General features: G+C 41.6%; 1 protein-coding gene across 2 annotated transcripts in view; it reads left to right on the forward strand.

Moving 5' to 3' along the window:
* RPH3A (rabphilin 3A) overlaps window positions 1-21,437 on the forward strand; it is a 231,623-nt gene that overhangs the window by 136,595 nt on the left and 73,591 nt on the right. For both annotated transcript variants that reach the window (XM_083151441.1, XM_083151442.1), the window contains 3 exons: window positions 7,236-7,365; window positions 8,759-8,842; window positions 9,363-9,528. In XM_083151441.1, the coding sequence (XP_083007567.1) occupies window positions 7,236-7,365; window positions 8,759-8,842; window positions 9,363-9,528 (380 nt within the window). The remainder of the gene's footprint in view (window positions 1-7,235; window positions 7,366-8,758; window positions 8,843-9,362; window positions 9,529-21,437) is intronic.

A 21,437-nucleotide genomic window follows, 5' to 3' on the forward strand; every position in this document is an offset into this window, starting at 1 on the left:
TCACGGCGCTCGCCACGCTTCGGGCTCGGTGGCTCGCTGCGCTCACCACCCTATATAAAATCAACTCCACGCCGACGTGGATAGTGGGGGTATGAAAAGGTCGGAGGACGCGTACCGCCTCCCCTCATGGGCTCGCTGCGCTCGCCACGCTTTGGGTTGGTGGTGATAGCGCCGGTGGCGTTAACAATGGTTATTGGGGGCTCATGATTTTTATCTTATAGCATCTTATGGATCTCATGGATCTTATGCATCTTATGGATGCATAAGATCTATGATATCCATAAGATGAGATCCATAAGATGCGATATTGTACATACAATTAAAAATCTTTTCAATTGTATGTGATCGCATAAGATTGTATGCCTTAATTAAGGCATACAATCTTATGCGATGGGCGCCGTGCTAGGAAACAAGTACCAAAAAATGATACAATCCAAAGAAAATACAGTATTATCATTATAAAATGTCTATGACAGATGAGGCTCTGCCTCACCGATCTACCTTTTCCACGCATCTCTGATCAAAACCCTATCATTTTCAATCAATATATACAGCTGCACCATTATATAATGCCCACACAAGCAAAAGAACTCACATATTGTGTGAAATCTGGCTCTAATACTAGTCCGTTCCTTCACAGCAATTTACTTCACTGCACTGAGCTACACTACCCACACTAATGCACCCTCACAGCTGTCAGAATCTTCTTGGTGAAATTAATTTGCTCCACTTATTACAGCAGTGTTCTTTACTAATAATAATGTGCTTTCTACCCTTTGTTTGCATTTAATTGTCTACCTTGTATGCCCCTTTTTTCTATGTACTTTCTTCCCTACTTTCTGTGACTTCTCCGGCACTTTCCAAATTTATAATTCCAATAATGATTGTTCAATGCAGGAGCAAATGATTAAATAGACAGACAGAACTAGAGGAATACAGTTGTCTCCTCATAACCCCTTCTACAGTTGCACCTAACAGCCCTGGTCTTCTTAGTGCTACAGCTCCTGTGTGACACGTCTGTTCTGAGCATTCTTTTTCACATCCTTTTCGCTTGCAATGTGACAAGACCTCTTCACTAGACTGCACTGATTTAGGGCCAAATATATCAAGCTACAAAATGTGATAAAATGGAGAGTGATAAACAGCCAGCCAATCAGCTCCTCACTACCATGTTACAGGCTGTGTTTGAAAAATGTCACGTAGGAGCTGTTTGGCTGGCTGTTTATCACTCTCAACTCTCAAGTTTTTGAAGCTTGATACATCTTGCCCTTAATGTGATAAGTATTTGGACAGCCACCGATTGTGCAAGTTGACCCATACAGGGGAATATCCAAAAGTTTAAAGATGCTAGGTAAATGGGTGCTCCAGACCCAGTGCAGGGTTTTGCAGCAAAACTTAGGCAGTTATACACAGAAAATGGGCAGACTGCAGTGACAACACAACCTCCCAAGAGTAATCCTCATTGAGAGCTGAGTCAAAGGAGGTGTTGGTTGCCAACTAATAAGCTGAATGTGGAGGCTTGCAAAAGATGGTGAAGAAGCACTCCAACAGCTCAACTAACATTCTGGAGGCCCCGCCCACTAAAAGATCATGAAGTGTTTTAATCATACAAGCAAACTTGTACGGAGGGCACTAAATATAATAAGAGCTTTCAGTAGATGTCTATGATTAATATTGTACATTCAAATATACTAATTATTGCTATTGATATGCTATTATTTGTCAAATATATTCTATAGACTGTTGTGTGACTGTTGATTGTGTGATTTTACTGTATCGCCCAAACCAGGAAAATAATATAAAAGTACTGTACTTTTTTGTATCTATTATCTGTTTTGTGAACACTGTTTTAATCATCTGACTTGAGCTGAGACATCTTTTAATGATCGAAGGTGTCCGTCATGATGTTGCGGAATGGCATATCGATGCTCTTTATCTTTTTTTTCTCTCTAAAGACTCAATTTGTACAATAACGAAACAATCATCAAACACGTACCCTGGCTCGGCACACGATGGAAAGAAACTCACAAAGCCGGCAGTGTTTTATTGCTTCTTTGCACTCCACTGCTTTGTTGGATATAGGTCACCACACAAGTGGAGCGTATAAAGCATCCGTGAATCTGAGATCCCTAATTCCATCTCCCGAGGCCTGTCTTTTGAGTGACTAAATTATCTAGTCATGGTTGTTCTATTTTTAGTGATGGTGGCTTGTGCATTCAGCCACAACTTCAAGGCTGTGGCTGAACAATTGTATTTATAGTAGGATAGGTGTAAATATCAAGGAGTCCGTATATTTTGTCAATAGCTAGAATGTCGACATTGTTCATTTCGCCATGGTCATTATGTTGACTTGTAATATGTCAGCATGCTGACATGTAACATGGTGGCACTGAGCATGCTGATGTACCAACATTTTTTATATCCTTTGGTGTAGAGGCTCTTCCAGTCTTTGCAGAGGTAAATACCGAAACCTTAAACCCAACCCTAACCTGGAAGCTGCTGTAACTAACATTGCAAAGCTGAGATTGTGTGTTTCACAAAGGGCCTTATTCAGACATATTAGGCTGTAATATTTGCAGATGGACAAACCATATTACAATGCAGGTGGGGCAAATATAACATGTGCAGAGAGAGTTAGATTTGGGTGAGTTTATTCTGTTTCTGTTCAGTTCTAGCTGCGGTTCTGTAAAGGTGCAGTTCTGACTGAGGTTCTATAAAGGTGCAGTTCTGGCTGCGGTTCTATAAAGGTGCAGTTCTTGCTGCAGTTCTATAAAGCTGCAGTTCTGGCTGCGGTTCTATAATGGTGCAGTTCTGGCTGCGGTTCTATAAAGGTGCAGTTCTGGCTGCAGTTCTATAAAGGTGCAGTTCTGGCTGCGGTTCTATAAAGGTGCAGTTCTGGCTGCGGTTCTATAATGGGGCAGTTCTGGCTGCGGTCTGCGGTTCTATAAAGTCGCAGTTCTGGCTGCGGTTCTATAAAGGTGCAGTTCTGGCTGCGGTTCTATAATGGTGCAGTTCTGGCTGCGGTCTGTGGTTCTATAAAGGCGCAGTTCTAGCTGTGGTTCTATAAAGGTGCAGTTCTGGCTGCGGTTCTATAATGGTGCAGTTCTGGCTGCGATCTGCGGTTCTATAAAGGCGCAGATCTGGCTGCAGTTTTATAAAGGCGCAGTTCTGGCTGCAGTTCTATAATGGTGCAGTTCTGGCTGCGGTTCTATAAAGGTGCAGTTCTATAAAGGTGCAGTTCTGGCTGCAGTTCTATAAAGGTGCAGTTCTGGCTGCGGTTCTATAATGGTGCAGTTCTGGCTGCGGTCTGCGGTTCTATAAAGGCGCAGTTCTGGCTGTGGTTCTATAAAGGCGCAGTTCTGGCTGCGGTTCTATAAAGGTGCAGTTCTGGCTGCAGTTCTATAAAGGTGCAGTTCTGGCTGCAGTTCTATAAAGGCGCAGTTCTGGCTGCGGTTCTATAGTGTTGCAGTTCTGGCTGCGGTCTGCGGTTCTATAAAGGCGCAGTTCTGGTTGTGGTTCTATAAAGGTGCAGTTCTGGCTGTGGTTCTATAATGGTGCAGTTCTGGCTGCGATCTGCGGTTCTATAAAGGCGCAGATCTGGCTGCAGTTTTATAAAGGCGCAGTTCTGGCTGCAGTTCTATAAAAGTGGATACATGACAATTAGAACACAAAGAAGTTGTGTAAAAGAGTATCTATGACAACTGAGGGGCATACATCAATTTCCAAATATTATATTATATTCTAATAAATTACAAATATTATATAATATTCTAAAATTCAGTACCTATAAACACCATGCATACCAAAGCAGTAGTAAATGTGCAGTTTCTACTTGCTTTACATACATTTTATATATTCCAAATTTTGATATTCATATAGTATAAGAATGCATGGGATCCTAGCTAAGAATCTGGATCTTATGAATTGTCCCGGCTGTTGAGCGCTGTTTATTAGGGATTATGCTTTGCATGCCTGAGGCACCTAAAGTGTATACCCCGATAGTGCAGGGTATCAGGGCTTATTGAATTGATCCCAGGTGATCAATTAGCTGTGGTATTCTACAGCAGCTAATTGGAGAATCTCCAATAGTATGTCTTTGTGTATTTCTTTCAAGAAAGTGACTAATGACTGTGGACCTAACTTCTGTTGACCCAGCGACCCATACCAGTCCGGATGCACTGCTGATAACCTGAGTTGAAACAGCTCTTTTAGCCAGTTAGTCGTAAGGATTTAACCAACAACACAGCCGGCAGGCTTGTATACCAAAATTAGTTGAATGTTTCCGTGCCGCTCTCTCGACAGTGGACGCCTTAATTTTACTGGCGCTTGGCATGTGTCCTTAGCCACAGTAAAATTAAGTAAAGGGTGGCAGGCATATATGGATCACCTTAAGCCACTCAGGCTGTGAGGATGCCACGCAGGAACGGCCGGGGACTGGGTATAATAACAGGCCCGCATGGAAGGAGTTGGTGGATTCTGGATTTAGCAAGGTCTTGACATCTTTCTCTGTTAAAACCTGGTAATGGTTTCCTTAGAAGATATTGCTGGGGCACCTGAGCAGTAATCCGCTAACCCTTCCTGATATTAGCCTAGAGCAGTAATAGTTATCCTTCTGCTTCACACATTTGCTGTGGATTCGGCTTTCAGTACCATTTGTTAAAAAGAGAAAAAGAATGAACACAAAACACAGCCATATAAATAACATATATCTGATTTAAAATATATCAATGTTTTTTTCTAAGTATTTAGAATGTATTAATAGTTATGTTTTAGTACTTCTATACTAATATGGCTTTAACAGAACAGATATTATATAAAACATTTGATGGATACGCCCATTTCCAGGCCATAGAACTCTTCACACTCTGGAGTCTATGTATTAACCCTTAGAGAGATAAAATGGACAAAGATAAAGTGCCAGCCAATCAGCTTCTAACTTCCATGTTACAGGGGGGTGTTTGAAAAGTGAAATTAGCTGATTGGCTTATACTTTATTTCCATCCACTTTATCTCTCCATTGCTTCAGATCAGTAAATGACTAATACACTTACATTAACAATATTAAAAACAAAATAAAAACTAAACTAAAGTTCTGCGGTTAAACTGACGCTGTTAATATAAGTGCAAGCAAATATAACTACCGTATTTAAAAAGCAACGTGATAAACATAATAACATAACTGACATTTTAAATATACTATATAATCAATATCAGGAATCCCAACCACATCCAAATATGTTCCAGAATAATATACTGTACTGTAGATCTATAATTGGACAACAGCAATATTTCCTTTTCCTTTTCATGCCATATGGCGCAAGACTCCTGGTGCAATTCCCATGCTGTGCACTTTTTCCTCAATTTTTGCTTATTGCTAATTAGGGTACTTGTTTCCTAGCACGGCGCCCACGATATTAAGTTGTATAACATCTCATCGCATCGCATTGCATGCGGGCATATGGCATGCGATGCAACTTTTTTAATTATTTTTTTAATTATTTTTATTAAATATTTCACAAACGTACATACATACATATAACCATAAAAACAAACATTTTCTTTTTCTCCAACAAAAAAGAAGGCTTACATGATTGAATCTTTACAAGATGCTTTTTGGTAACTCAGTTGTTACTTATATTGTGTTATATCTTTAACAAATATTTTTTGGTTTATCCGGTCCCCGATGCCATGTTAACAACCTCCATTTCTTCATTTACTCTGTGCTTAGTATTTAGTTTTGAAAAAGTGCCTAGTGCTTTATAATTTGTTTGGTACCCATTTTGCATTTACCCATATGGTTCCCCATCCCTACTATTACCATGCAGATGTTGTTATGTGACATCGGGTCTCAGTCACAATATACGCCTTCAGGACCCCTATTACTTTCTGTTTATTACCCTCATTATTTATCCAGCAGGGTTAAATTTGAATTTAACCCCCCCCTACAGGGCAGTGTTTATCATTTTTGTTTTGTTTTGTTTCAAAAGGGATCTAGGCCCGTGGCCTCCCTTTCCATACTATACCAGGTTGTTGTTATTATTGTTTTTCTTATTAACTCTTTAAAAGGGGGGAGAGATTTCGGATATAGGGCAACCAGATATCGAAGAACCCTTTAACCCTTCTGCGATGCGATTTTAAATTGTATAAGCCCCTATACGATTTTTAATTGTATAAGCACCCTAATGGGTGCTGACAATGTTAAATGCACCCCCACGCCACCCCCACTATCAGTGCCAACCCGAAGCGTGGCGAGCGGCGGTGGTATGCGTCCTCCGACCTTTTCATACCCCTACTATCCACGTCGGCGTGGAGTTGATTTTATATAGTGCAGCGAGCCACCGAGCCCGAAGCGTGGCGAGCGGACGCACATCACTTCATATGTATTCCGTGTCCCCTCGCGGGGTTTGCTGCGCTTGCCATGCTTCGGGCTCGCTGCGCTCGCCACACTATATGAAATCAACTCCACGCCGACGTGGATAGTGGGGGTATGAAAAGGTCGGAGGACGCGTTGATAGTACGGGTGGCGTGCGGGTGCTTTTAACATTGTAAACACCCATTCCAGTGCTTATACAATTATTTATCTTATAGGGGGCACATTTAACATTGGAAACACCCATTAGGGTGCTTATACAATTTTAAATCGTATACCATTGTATATGCCATACAATGCGATGGTATACAATTTAAAATGATATAACATCGGCTGCCATCGCGTAACATCACATCGCATCGCATACCATCGTATGCCTTATGGTATGCGATGCGATGGGCGCCGTGCTAGGAAACAAGTACCCTAATTAGTTTGATTTTTCACAAAGAAGTTAGTTCAAAGCCGCAGATAAAGAATAGCAGTGCATGGCATAGGTCACTGGTATCAGACTTGTCTTTTGCCTTTGTACACGGTCTCCATATTTGTTTGCAATTTTGCAATTGTATACAGTGCTCATAATACTAGGATTAGTGTTTGGGTTTCGGCTATATTGCATGCAAAGTGTGTGGCCTACCTACTAAACAGTGCTATGTTGATCAATTTGTGCAGGAGTGCATGTGGACATTACGATATGTGAAGAGGCTTCTGCACATAAATGCTAGCTGGCTGGGATCATTCAAACACTTGGCTTCTTATGCTGTTACTTACTAAGGCTATTTTCTGACTCTTTGAGCTTGCAGGGTCTGGCATTTACAAAGGCAGAGGTGTACAGTAGTTATTAACCTTTACCTTTTGTCTTCTGTAGACGTTTGGTTGACAAATTAGAAGACATGAAAAAGGCGGTAACTGGTGATGGAGTTAATCGCTGCATTCTCTGCGGGGAAACTCTAGGTTTGCCGGGATCAAAGTGTGTTGTATGTGAAGACTGCAAAAAGGTTATTATTCTTACATCTATTCATTTGCATAATGTTATATATTGTCATGAAACAAGATCGATAATAAAGTAGAACACTGTGGGGGCGATGTACTAAGCCTTGAAAAGTTAAAAAAAAAAATGGATTGAGATAAGTACCAGTCAGTTATCTGCTAGCTGCCGTGTTACACGCTATGGGTGAAATGTAATAGGATGAGAGACTCAGAAAGTGAGAGATTTGGTAAGAAATCTACAGTTTTATTTAAAGCAGCAATCATTTACATTGCAAAATCAAACTGGTTTTGCAGTGTAAATGATTGCCGCTTTACATAAAACTGGAGATTTCTTACCAAATCTCTCGCTTTCTGAATCTCTCATCCTATTAAATTTTCCCCTATGTTTGAAAAATGACAGTTAAGAGCTGATTGGTCCATCTGATTGGTATCTACTGTACAGTATCTCCACTACTACTCTTCAGGGCTTAGTACATATGTCCCTATATCACAATGTTTTTGACTCCCTATTGCAAATGATGCAGAATTGCCTACTTTTATATTGTCCTCTCTGGGACAAGTCGGGGCTTATTGGGGGGAAACCTGTTGGCTTATGGGGGCGGGGCCACAACAATTACATCATTAGGCCCCACCCACTTATAGCAAAGTGCCTCAAATCACGCATTTTAGAGTGGGGGACGGAGACTAAATGAAGCAATTACTAGGCTCCACCCCCTTCTCACGGACTGTGGATTCCTGTTATTGTTCTCTTCATTCTGCTGCATGACACGTCAGGGAGGCATGGCTGGGCTCTCCTGCCACTAGGCCTCATCCCTGTAATGAAAATCTACATAATTTAGCCCTGTCCCTCCATTCAATTCTGCAATTCCTTAAATCTCCTCATCCTGCCCACTTCACTAGGAAGCAGGTGGAATGCAGTAGATGCAACACTCTTCTGTGGCTGCGGAGATTGCTGTAAAGATCAGTAGACTGGCGCAACTTCTATACATGGTAGGCAAGTATGGACTGAAGCTGATTGTTTGCTTTGGAAAACTCTTCCACTTTACCTCTCTCTCTAGCTAAAGTCCATGGAACCAATCAGATAACTTCTCCATGTGTTCATTTATCTATTCTTTGAAAGATATGTTACAACAGGGCCCTCATACCTTTGTCTGTAAATACCCAGTTTGTTGTATGACTGTCTCCTATTGTAAAGCGCAACAGATTGTGCTGTGCTATATAAGAAACTGTTAATAAATAAACTCCCTCTATATATATGTCAATTGAGTACTCAGTGTGTTTAGAATGCAATAAGAAATGTATCTGATTAAACCCATTGCTACATTGTTTATGTCTGCGTTATTAGATAGGCTGCCTATGATGTGATTTCTCCATTTAAAATACTCTGCTCGATTCTTACAGAATGTTTGCACAAAGTGTGGTGTAGAGACCAACAGTCGTCCTCACTCCATCTGGCTGTGCAAGATATGTAGTGAGCAGCGTGAGGTAAGCATGGGATTTCTATGTGATGCTACAGTACAGTATGTGTGCTGGTGCAGATTTCAGAAGTACATCTCTACCTGTTATGGCTTAGAGTACTGCCCTCTACACACAACCACTTTCCCCAACACACCCATAAGATGGACCATCACCTTGTGTGCGCTAATACACCATCCTGTCTCCCAGCGTGCATCTGAAAGTGCAATTGCTGTTCTGCATGGAGACAATCGGGGAGCATGCATGGTACATATGACAAAAAAATTGCTCCACTACATTTGACATTGACTGTGAGTACATCCCTGAATCAGGCCCATTGTTTATATGTATGCCCTATACACTATTGGCACAATTATTTTAAATAATAATAATAATAATAATAAATCTCTTTTCAAGCAGGATTATAGATTGTTGAATAAATTATCTAGTGTGTGAATGTAACATAATCTGTGGTGACCTGCAGATATTGAGTTGTTATTGACCTTTATCCTAATTGATACAATGTTTCTATATTCATGCTCTACTCTAGGTGTGGAAAAGATCTGGAGCTTGGTTCTTTAAAGGCTTTCCGAAGCATGAACTTCCACAACCAATGCCAGTCAACAAGTCAAAACCACAGAAACCTCCAAGTGACCCAACTGCATCCGATGCTTCAGTGTCAGAGCAAAGACGCTACCCACGTAGCCAGGGCCGAGGTAAGAAAGTTATGTGATCTTTTCAAACAACAATCTAAAGGTAATCTAGAAAAGCAAAAGTCTTAATAAATGTCTTTATTACGTATAACATGTAATAAATATATAATTGAGCAAAAAGGAATGTTTAGATGAGACTAATAAAAGGAAGTCCCTGTATTTTAAAAAAAAAGCCCTTTAATTTTAAGATTATTTAGCATACTACTGCTTTTTTTTATTATTTTGCATGGTACTGTATATTCTTGAATAGAAGGGGATTGACTTGCAAAGACGCAGGTCACAAAAAAGCAAAATGTGCTTTTTGGGCGCACTCTTTGTATATGATTATGTAATGTAGTATTGATTCATTAAAACGTAACTTTTATTAAGACTTTACCTAAAAGAAGGATGACTATCTAACTCTTCTTTGAAAAGAAAAATTCTCACTTGAAAGAGAAAAAGATTAAAATGTCCGCAAATGCCAGTTTTTGCTCTGCTATGAATGAGTCAGAGCATAAATTGGTCAGGCATGCAGTTAACGTTACTGGTCATAGGCATTCCTTTTGTAACGCTGCCCATTTATTGAGGCGTTGTGTAACCGTGATTACTCACTCCCTCTGATTATTTTTCAGGGCAAGTGCTGACAATTTTATTGTAACTAATAGTGGAATATATGTCCTATTGTGGTCATTGTCAGGTTGCTCCTTGTGTTCAACGCTTGTGGTTATGTATTGATGGTCTAATAGGTCTAAGTATTTGAACCATTAGTTTAATTATTCGCTGTGCAACGGACAATCAAAATAGCCATGTGGGAGTCTTGGCTCGCATTCATTAAAGGAATCTCACACACAGATGGAAATATTCCCCTGCAGTAGGTTTCTCCTTGGCATCATGTCATGACCAACCATACGTGTACCATACCAGGTGTTCACCAGGGACTTGGCCTCTGATTACTTGTCTGGCCCCCTATATATTCTATTGTTATATAGAAGTATTTAGGGGTATACAGGTACACTGTGTGTTGTAGTCACCGTTATACGATGTCAGGTTGACTGCTGTGGGGAAAAAATAGAACACTTCTGCTGTCGGGTCAGATATATGTCATCCCTGATGCGTCTAGCAGTGCAGGGAAACTATTCATATAACCTGGCCGGATGAGAGAGTGTTGAAGAGATCACAGTTTACTGGAGTATAGTCGGGTTGCTTGTGTACCAAGGCTTCTGCTTTTGAGGATCTGTATTAATACATCGAATCCCCAATGAGAGAGCCTGTTGCTGGTCACCTGCTGATCCCGGGAATTATTAGATACTCTCAAACAGTGCACATACATACATGGGTAATTTTTTTGGGTATATTCCCAGTGTGCACATAGATTTTTTAGTAAACTTAATCGTTTGTCATAACAGTCTTTTACCACAATAATACGTATTCCTTATTTGAAGCTGCCTTATAACTCCTCTGTGCACATAAAAAGATGATTAGATCGATGTCACCACCTTTTGGAAATCAAACAGCACCTGTAATAAAACGCTCTGCATACATACGTTGTACTGATTAGTGCTATAGCCTTATAGCCACCTGTATCATATACATCTATTCACTGCTGGGCTATCACACTACACAGATAGCTCCACTGTGTCAGGCTACAGCCTGTGATCCCCTACCAACTACTGCTATTTGATTGCAGCTGTTAGGGTAGATTTAACATACAAGGTTGGTTACTTACAGCGCATACACATCACGAGATGATTGGATCAATATTGCCACTTTAAGAAATAAAGCAGCACCAGAAGTCAAATACTCTGTATATGTCAATTTGCACAGAAATGGTACACAGATAGCTCCACTGTGTCAGGGGATCACAGGATCCCCTACCAACTACTGCTATTTGATTGCAGCTGTTAGGGTAGGTTTACATACAAGGTTGGTTACTTGCAGCGCATACACATCATGAGATGATTGGATCAATATTGCCACTTTAAGAAATAAAGCAGCACCAGAAGTCAAATACTCTGTATATGTCAATTTGCACAGAAATGGTACACAGATAGCTCCACTGTGTCAGGCTACAGCCTGTGATCCCCTACCAACTACTGCTACTTGATTGCAGCTGTTAGGGTAGATTTACATACAAGGTTGGTTACTTGCAGCGCATACACATCTTGAGATGATTGGATCAATATTGCCACTTTAAGAAATAAAGCAGCACCAGAAGTCAAATACTCTGTATATGTCAATTTGCACAGAAATGGTGCTATAACCATACAGCCACCTGTGCCATATACAGATATCCACCACTGGGCTGTCACATCAAACAGTTAGCATCGCTGTATTCAGGCTACAACCTGTAGTCTCCTATCAAATATCGCTGTTTGACATCAGCTGTTTGGGGCAAATTCACATAAAAAAACTAATTATCTACAGAGCGAAAAAGGTGCTGTGTACACATGGATATGGTGTGCATATACCACCAGGCTATTATCTAACCACAAGCATATAAACGATTCCTGCCTCAGAATGTCTACTGACTCTGTAATCAGAGATCAGTTGCGTGGTACCTGACCCGGCAGGCTGGATAGCCGTGTCGGGAGGGGGTCCGAGGTAGCCGGCTGTTCAGTTCACATCAAGAGGTGTAGCGTCTGTTATACGCTACTGGCATGTCACTCTAAGCCTGGCAGCCGGAGTTCAGGACAAACGGAGGGAGTTAAGCCTGCGGAGGACGCGGAAACATGTTTCGCCGGTAGGCTTCGTCAGTCCAGCGCCATCTTCCTTGTGGGCATCAGCCCTTACTCTATATTACGCCTGGAGCCAATCATTGGCGTCCTCTGTGATTGACATAAGGTTTCAACCTATGTTGATGAGCCTGGGCGGGGTTATATCGCCCCTGTCTACATTGCATGTCACATTTAAGGATTATAGGTATAAATTCCCTAGTGATATAATCCTTATTGTAGCCTATATTAATTTGTGAGTATTGGAGCTCTAATCAGTGACAATATTATGTCCTGATTATTGATACTATTTTTTTATTTTTTCTTGCAAGATCGTGTTTGTACAAAAAAGAAGGAGGGGAGAAGAGGGTATGGGCGGAGAGCCAATGCAAATACAGCCACTACTAATTATAGTGTTGTATAATGCAATTGATAAATTTTGGAGAAATTTCGCCGCTGATCTATACAGGCGGTATGTCAGTATTGACAGTCAATAATTGCTGCTGCTAATGTCTAATGATTGCTAATTGCGCTCTAGACATGGATGAAAAATATTGGAGCTAGGGGGGAGGGGAGGTGGGAGCTTGATACTATTGGAGAGAGGAAGGGTGCTGTGAGTTTGTTAATTGCCAGATTAGATGACAACTAGATGATCATGTGTAGATAAAAGACTCTGATTGCCTGGCTTGTCAGTGTCGACCTCTTGTGTCGACTGTGGCTATAGTTATTAATTTTGGAACTAAAATGCCAAATCTGGTATTAGGTGGGTCCTGGATCATTGTTAACCAAATGAAGTGACTAAACGTGATGTGAAAAAAACTAAAACGCTCACGCGTGTAAAAACCAAGGTGTAAAAGGAGTGAAAAAAAAAAATAAATAAATAAATTTTTTGGGCTGACCTCACTCTTTTATCCTAGTGCCAAAACGGTATATTTATTGATGTGAGGGGAATGCACAAAAGAAATGGGATTAAAGAGGAATCCTTTATGAGTGTCCATACACCTACATGGGGTGATAATACATAACATTACAGTGTGATAAAGTGAGACATGGTTGTGTTTGTGTGATTCGCCTTAGGGGATAGTACCTGGAATCAATAATTATAAAAAAGAAGAAGAGGAGAAAACAGAGAAAGGACAGAAAGGGGAGGGAAAGACTAAAGGTGATAAGTGAAATATATATTTATATCTGGAAATTCCTCGGGTTGGGATGGTGCATGACCTTTGCCCTACCGGCAAAGTATATAGTGATTAGTATTACTATAGGTGAAAAATGGTGATTATTTGAGTGGACCTGTGCAAGTTCCATTATCCATTTAAATATCAGGTAGCTCTGCCTTCCTTCTTTTCTCCTGTTTGTTTACCCTCCTATAATTCGGGATCCGATCTTATTCCCTCTGCTTATTTAAGGAAGGCTGCATAATTAATGCCCTCATTGAGGCCCTTTGGAGTAAGGGTCCCCAATAGGAAGATCCACTTACTCTCCTTTTTTAGCAAGGCCTGATTGAGGTCACCTCCTCTTAGGCCTAGCTTGACATATTCAAGACCACAAATCTGGAAGCTGGTGGGTTGTCCCGCATGTTTGTGTAGGAAGTGCCTCGCGACAGATGTGATCTGTTTCATCTTCATTTGGTCCTTCGTGGCATTTCGAATATTTCCCAGATGTTCCAAAGTTCTCAATTTCAACATGCGGGAAGTCATGCTGACATATGACTTCGAGCAACTGCATGTGATGCGGTAAATTAGATTTTTACTCTTACAATTAAAGTAATCTTTAATGTGGATCTCATCACCATATTTGTCCTTCACAGTTGTGGTCCTGCTGATGTATTCACAGGCCTTACAGCCTCCACACGGATAACTGCCAATTACTGTTGGTTTCTTCAATGGTGTACTCATGTAGTGGCTCCGTACTAGTTGGTCTTTTAAGCTCGGGGCCCTGCGCCAACTCATGTTAACTCTAGTGCCCAATTTTTCCGCTAGATCATCATCACTGCGGAGAATGGACCAGTGTCGCTGTAATATGTCTTTAATCTCCCTCCACTCCGAACAGAAGTCCCCAATGAATCTGATGACGTTGTTGTCCTTCGTTGCCATTGGTTTCTCCTTAAATAGGATTTGATCCCGGGGAGTTCTTAGGACTGTGCGTTGTGCCTTCTTGATTTGTCTCATGGAGTAACCCCGATCCTTGAGCCTTAGACAGAGATCCTCACTGTTTGTTCGATAGGTAACATCATCCGAACAGTTGCGACGTAGTCGCAAAAATTCCCCTTTGGGGATATTGGCCATGGTGGGTGGGAAGTGGGCACTTGTGTTGTGAAGTAAGCTGTTCGTCGAGGTGGCTTTGCGGTATAGCTCGGTAGTGATCTTATCGTCCTTCCCTCTGCATATCTGGAGATCCAAAAAAGCAATATTGGTTTTACTGTGTTCATAAGTAAAACGTAGGTTCAGGTCGTTGCAGTTAAGATGTTTCATAAAGTCATGCAACTGTTGTTCCGTACCCCTCCAAATTATGAACACATCGTCGATGTACCTATTCCACGAAGTGATACAATCGACAAAGATCTGGTTATCTTCATGAAAAACAACCTCCCGCTCCCACCATCCAAGGAAGAGGTTTGCATACGTGGGGGCACAAACCGCCCCCATCGCTGTGCCCCTCCCTTGGATGTAGAAGCGGTTGTTGAATAGAAAGTAATTTTTGTGGAGGACAAACCGCAAAAGATCCAAAAGGAAATTCTGGAAATCCCCAAAAGTTTCCATTTCTAAAAAATACTTGACCGCTTTAATACCAAGATCGTGTTGGATACTCGTATAAAGTGCCTCGACATCCATGCTTACAAGTAACTCATCTTTCTCCAGATACACATCGTGGATTTTCTTAAGCACATCAGCTGTGTCCTTCGTGTAGGAAGGTAAAGATGTCACGTGGTGCCTTAAGTGTGTGTCCAAAAATATACAGGCATTCTCGATCAACCCACCATTGCCCGACACAATGGGCCGTCCAGGAGGGTTACTTAGGTTCTTATGGACCTTTGGCAACATATAGAATGTTGCGGTCCGAGGACTTGGTACCTGTAAGAATTGGTGTTCAGCCTTGGTGATGATGTTATCTTTTAATGCACCATTAATGATGTGTTCATACTGGGCTTTAAAATTTGAGGTAGGATCAAAGAGGGTTTTCGTATAGCAAGTTATGTCGTCCAATTGTTTGTTGGCTTCTTTTAAATATAATTCGGTGGGCCAAATTACAATATTACCCCCCTTATCGGATGGTTTGATTTGTACATCCTGCCACTGTCCAATCTCCCGTAATGCCTTCTTCTCTTCCTTGCTGATGTTATTAGCAGTTTTAATCGTGTATTTATGTTTTTTATGTAGTCTGTCTAGATCACGTGTAACGAGATTGGTAAATACTTTGATTTCAGGGCAGATGTTGTCGGGGGGAAAAAAGGTTGAACGTTTCTTGCAAGTAGGTCTTCCAATCTTGTCTCCATCCATTAGTCTGCTCTCTTGGTCCAAATCTTCCAGTGTGGCAATGGCTTCTAGTTCCTGGGCTGACCATTGTGTGTCAGTGGGATTTTCATGCTTTGTATAGAATTTGGTCAGCAAAAGCTTCCGGCCAAAAAGCTGTAAATTGGTCTCCCACTGGAAACGATTGAATCTTGCTGTGGGGCAAAAGGATAAGCCCCTTTGAAGAACTGATTTTTGTGTATCCGTCAAAAGATGCTGTGACAGGTTTAGTACCTGTAATTCGGATACCTTGATGGTTCCGTCTCCCTGTCCCTTAGTTGGTACCGATTTGGGTCCTGGGGTTCCCACCTCCTTCTTCTTCTTGGAGCCCCGCCTTGTTTTTCTTTTTGTTTCGGTCCTCTGTTGTTTCGGCCATACTCTAAAAAAGCCGGCGATGAAGACATTGAGGCGGTGGGTTGGGAGTTGTGCTGGGGATCAATGGTTCTTTTATTTGGAGCTGCCTCCAGTCTATATTGGTTGGGTTCACTCAGATCTTCTAGACTGGAGAAGTCTGTTTCGGATGAAGATGGGGCATATCTCCTGTTAGATCTTTGAGGGTTGGATTTGGTCCATTTGAACACTTGCCCGATTGAGAAGTCTCTCTGATCTCTCTGAAACTTGATCTTCTTCCGCTCTATGATATTTTTCTCATAGTCCTCCAACTCTTTCTTATTCCTCTCAAAATTTTTTTGAAAATTCACCGTTTGTTCCCATTGTTCCAGTTTTTTACCGATACCATCTATCTCTTTGGATATTTCATCCAGGACCAAGTGGTTGTGTTGTATTACCCATAAGTTCTTGAGAACATTTAAGGAGAGTGTTCTCCCATTCCTTTTTAAGGTTGTCCGTATACAGCTCGAAGGCCGGAAAGGTCCTTGGTCTAAGGCCCCTTGGTGTTATCTTTTTCTGGCAATAATTCTCCAGGCTAGTGAGGTCCCAATTTGTTCTTATCTGGCGTTGTAATAAGTATTTGAGTTTGGTAAGGTCATCCGACCAGTTTATATCAGAGTTGTCTCGCCCGGTGTAAACGCGAAGATACTCTCCAGATCTTCAGTCCTCCTTTTTTGTTGCAGCTCATTTTTTAGGCTGAATGTCGACATGTCGTAGGAAATTGTTGGTTCTATAGGCTTACTATGAGTAAGAGGTGGTGAAAGTCTATATTTAAGGTTTAAATACCTGATTGTCGTGCTGGATCCCTAACCTGAGAAAGGACTCAGTGAGTAATACTGTAATGTAAGTGGAGGGTGGATCCGCACAGACTATGGTTCATATCAAGTAATTATGTTAGACTAATTTGAAAGACCAATATTTGAAACTATTGACGAAAAATCTCCTAGTCATCAATTGGTGGTGCGCCCAAACATTCAGAGAATACAACTGAATAGAAGGGGATTGACTTGCAAAGACGCAGGTCACAAAAAAGCAAAATGTGCTTTTTGGGCGCACTCTTTGTATATGATTATGTAATGTAGTATTGATTCATTAAAACGTAACTTTTATTAAGACTTTACCTAAAAGAAGGATGACTATCTAACTCTTCTTTGAAAAGAAAAATTCTCACTTGAAAGAGAAAAAGATTAAAATGTCCGCAAATGCCAGTTTTTGCTCTGCTATGAATGAGTCAGAGCATAAATTGGTCAGGCATGCAGTTAACGTTACTGGTCATAGGCATTCCTTTTGTAACGCTGCCCATTTATTGAGGCGTTGTGTAACCGTGATTACTCACTCCCTCTGATTATTTTTCAGGGCAAGTGCTGACAATTTTATTGTAACTAATAGTGGAATATATGTCCTATTGTGGTCATTGTCAGGTTGCTCCTTGTGTTCAACGCTTGTGGTTATGTATTGATGGTCTAATAGGTCTAAGTATTTGAACCATTAGTTTAATTATTCGCTGTGCAACGGACAATCAAAATAGCCATGTGGGAGTCTTGGCTCGCATTCATTAAAGGAATCTCACACACAGATGGAAATATTCCCCTGCAGTAGGTTTCTCCTTGGCATCATGTCATGACCAACCATACGTGTACCATACCAGGTGTTCACCAGGGACTTGGCCTCTGATTACTTGTCTGGCCCCCTATATATTCTATTGTTATATAGAAGTATTTAGGGGTATACAGGTACACTGTGTGTTGTAGTCACCGTTATACGATGTCAGGTTGACTGCTGTGGGGAAAAAATAGAACACTTCTGCTGTCGGGTCAGATATATGTCATCCCTGATGCGTCTAGCAGTGCAGGGAAACTATTCATATAACCTGGCCGGATGAGAGAGTGTTGAAGAGATCACAGTTTACTGGAGTATAGTCGGGTTGCTTGTGTACCAAGGCTTCTGCTTTTGAGGATCTGTATTAATACATCGAATCCCCAATGAGAGAGCCTGTTGCTGGTCACCTGCTGATCCCGGGAATTATTAGATACTCTCAAACAGTGCACATACATACATGGGTAATTTTTTTGGGTATATTCCCAGTGTGCACATAGATTTTTTAGTAAACTTAATCGTTTGTCATAACAGTCTTTTACCACAATAATACGTATTCCTTATTTGAAGCTGCCTTATAACTCCTCTGTGCACATAAAAAGATGATTAGATCGATGTCACCACCTTTTGGAAATCAAACAGCACCTGTAATAAAACGCTCTGCATACATACGTTGTACTGATTAGTGCTATAGCCTTATAGCCACCTGTATCATATACATCTATTCACTGCTGGGCTATCACACTACACAGATAGCTCCACTGTGTCAGGCTACAGCCTGTGATCCCCTACCAACTACTGCTATTTGATTGCAGCTGTTAGGGTAGATTTAACATACAAGGTTGGTTACTTACAGCGCATACACATCACGAGATGATTGGATCAATATTGCCACTTTAAGAAATAAAGCAGCACCAGAAGTCAAATACTCTGTATATGTCAATTTGCACAGAAATGGTACACAGATAGCTCCACTGTGTCAGGGGATCACAGGATCCCCTACCAACTACTGCTATTTGATTGCAGCTGTTAGGGTAGATTTACATACAAGGTTGGTTACTTGCAGCGCATACACATCATGAGATGATTGGATCAATATTGCCACTTTAAGAAATAAAGCAGCACCAGAAGTCAAATACTCTGTATATGTCAATTTGCACAGAAATGGTACACAGATAGCTCCACTGTGTCAGGCTACAGCCTGTGATCCCCTACCAACTACTGCTACTTGATTGCAGCTGTTAGGGTAGATTTACATACAAGGTTGGTTACTTGCAGCGCATACACATCATGAGATGATTGGATCAATATTGCCACTTTAAGAAATAAAGCAGCACCAGAAGTCAAATACTCTGTATATGTCAATTTGCACAGAAATGGTGCTATAACCATACAGCCACCTGTGCCATATACAGATATCCACCACTGGGCTGTCACATCAAACAGTTAGCATCGCTGTATTCAGGCTACAACCTGTAGTCTCCTATCAAATATCGCTGTTTGACATCAGCTGTTTGGGGCAAATTCACATAAAAAAACTAATTATCTACAGAGCGAAAAAGGTGCTGTGTACACATGGATATGGTGTGCATATACCACCAGGCTATTATCTAACCACAAGCATATAAACGATTCCTGCCTCAGAATGTCTACTGACTCTGTAATCAGAGATCAGTTGCGTGGTACCTGACCCGGCAGGCTGGATAGCCGTGTCGGGAGGGGGTCCGAGGTAGCCGGCTGTTCAGTTCACATCAAGAGGTGTAGCGTCTGTTATACGCTACTGGCATGTCACTCTAAGCCTGGCAGCCGGAGTTCAGGACAAACGGAGGGAGTTAAGCCTGCGGAGGACGCGGAAACATGTTTCGCCGGTAGGCTTCGTCAGTCCAGCGCCATCTTCCTTGTGGGCATCAGCCCTTACTCTATATTACGCCTGGAGCCAATCATTGGCGTCCTCTGTGATTGACATAAGGTTTCAACCTATGTTGATGAGCCTGGGCGGGGTTATATCGCCCCTGTCTACATTGCATGTCACATTTAAGGATTATAGGTATAAATTCCCTAGTGATATATGCCTGTATATTTTTGGACACACACTTAAGGCACCACGTGACATCTTTACCTTCCTACACGAAGGACACAGCTGATGTGCTTAAGAAAATCCACGATGTGTATCTGGAGAAAGATGAGTTACTTGTAAGCATGGATGTCGAGGCACTTTATACGAGTATCCAACACGATCTTGGTATTAAAGCGGTCAAGTATTTTTTAGAAATGGAAACTTTTGGGGATTTCCAGAATTTCCTTTTGGATCTTTTGCGGTTTGTCCTCCACAAAAATTACTTTCTATTCAACAACCGCTTCTACATCCAAGGGAGGGGCACAGCGATGGGGGCGGCTTGTGCCCCCACGTATGCAAACCTCTTCCTTGGATGGTGGGAGCGGGAGGTTGTTTTTCATGAAGATAACCAGATCTTTGTCGATTGTATCACTTCGTGGAATAGGTACATCGACGATGTGTTCATAATTTGGAGGGGTACGGAACAACAGTTGCATGACTTTATGAAACATCTTAACTGCAACGACCTGAACCTACGTTTTACTTATGAACACAGTAAAACCAATATTGCTTTTTTGGATCTCCAGATATGCAGAGGGAAGGACGATAAGATCACTACCGAGCTATACCGCAAAGCCACCTCGACGAACAGCTTACTTCACAACACAAGTGCCCACTTCCCACCCACCATGGCCAATATCCCCAAAGGGGAATTTTTGCGACTACGTCGCAACTGTTCGGATGATGTTACCTATCGAACAAACAGTGAGGATCTCTGTCTAAGGCTCAAGGATCGGGGTTACTCCATGAGGCAAATCAAGAAGGCACAACGCACAGTCCTAAGAACTCCCCGGGATCAAATCTTATTTAAGGAGAAACCAATGGCAACGAAGGACAACAACGTCATCAGATTCATTGGGGACTTCTGTTCGGAGTGGAGGGAGATTAAAGACATATTACAGCGACACTGGTCCATTCTCCGCAGTGATGATGATCTAGCGGAAAAATTGGGCACTAGAGTTAACATGAGTTGGCGCAGGGCCCCGAGCTTAAAAGACCAACTAGTACGGAGCCACTACATGAGTACACCATTGAAGAAACCAACAGTAATTGGCAGTTATCCGTGTGGAGGCTGTAAGGCCTGTGAATACATCAGCAGGACCACAACTGTGAAGGACAAATATGGTGATGAGATCCACATTAAAGATTACTTTAATTGTAAGAGTAAAAATCTAATTTACCGCATCACATGCAGTTGCTCGAAGTCATATGTCGGCATGACTTCCCGCATGTTGAAATTGAGAACTTTGGAACATCTGGGAAATATTCGAAATGCCACGAAGGACCAAATGAAGATGAAACAGATCACATCTGTCGCGAGGCACTTCCTACACAAACATGCGGGACAACCCACCAGCTTCCAGATTTGTGGTCTTGAATATGTCAAGCTAGGCCTAAGAGGAGGTGACCTCAATCAGGCCTTGCTAAAAAAGGAGAGTAAGTGGATCTTCCTATTGGGGACCCTTACTCCAAAGGGACTCAATGAGGGCATTAATTATGCAGCCTTCCTTAAATAAGCAGAGGGAATAAGATCGGATCCCGAATTATAGGAGGGTAAACAAACAGGAGAAAAGAAGGAAGGCAGAGCTACCTGATATTTAAATGGAT

The sequence above is a fragment of the Crinia signifera genome, chromosome 1 (genome assembly GCF_055691185.1).
Source record: "Crinia signifera chromosome 1, ASM5569118v1, whole genome shotgun sequence".
Lineage (NCBI taxonomy): Eukaryota > Metazoa > Chordata > Amphibia > Anura > Myobatrachidae > Crinia > Crinia signifera.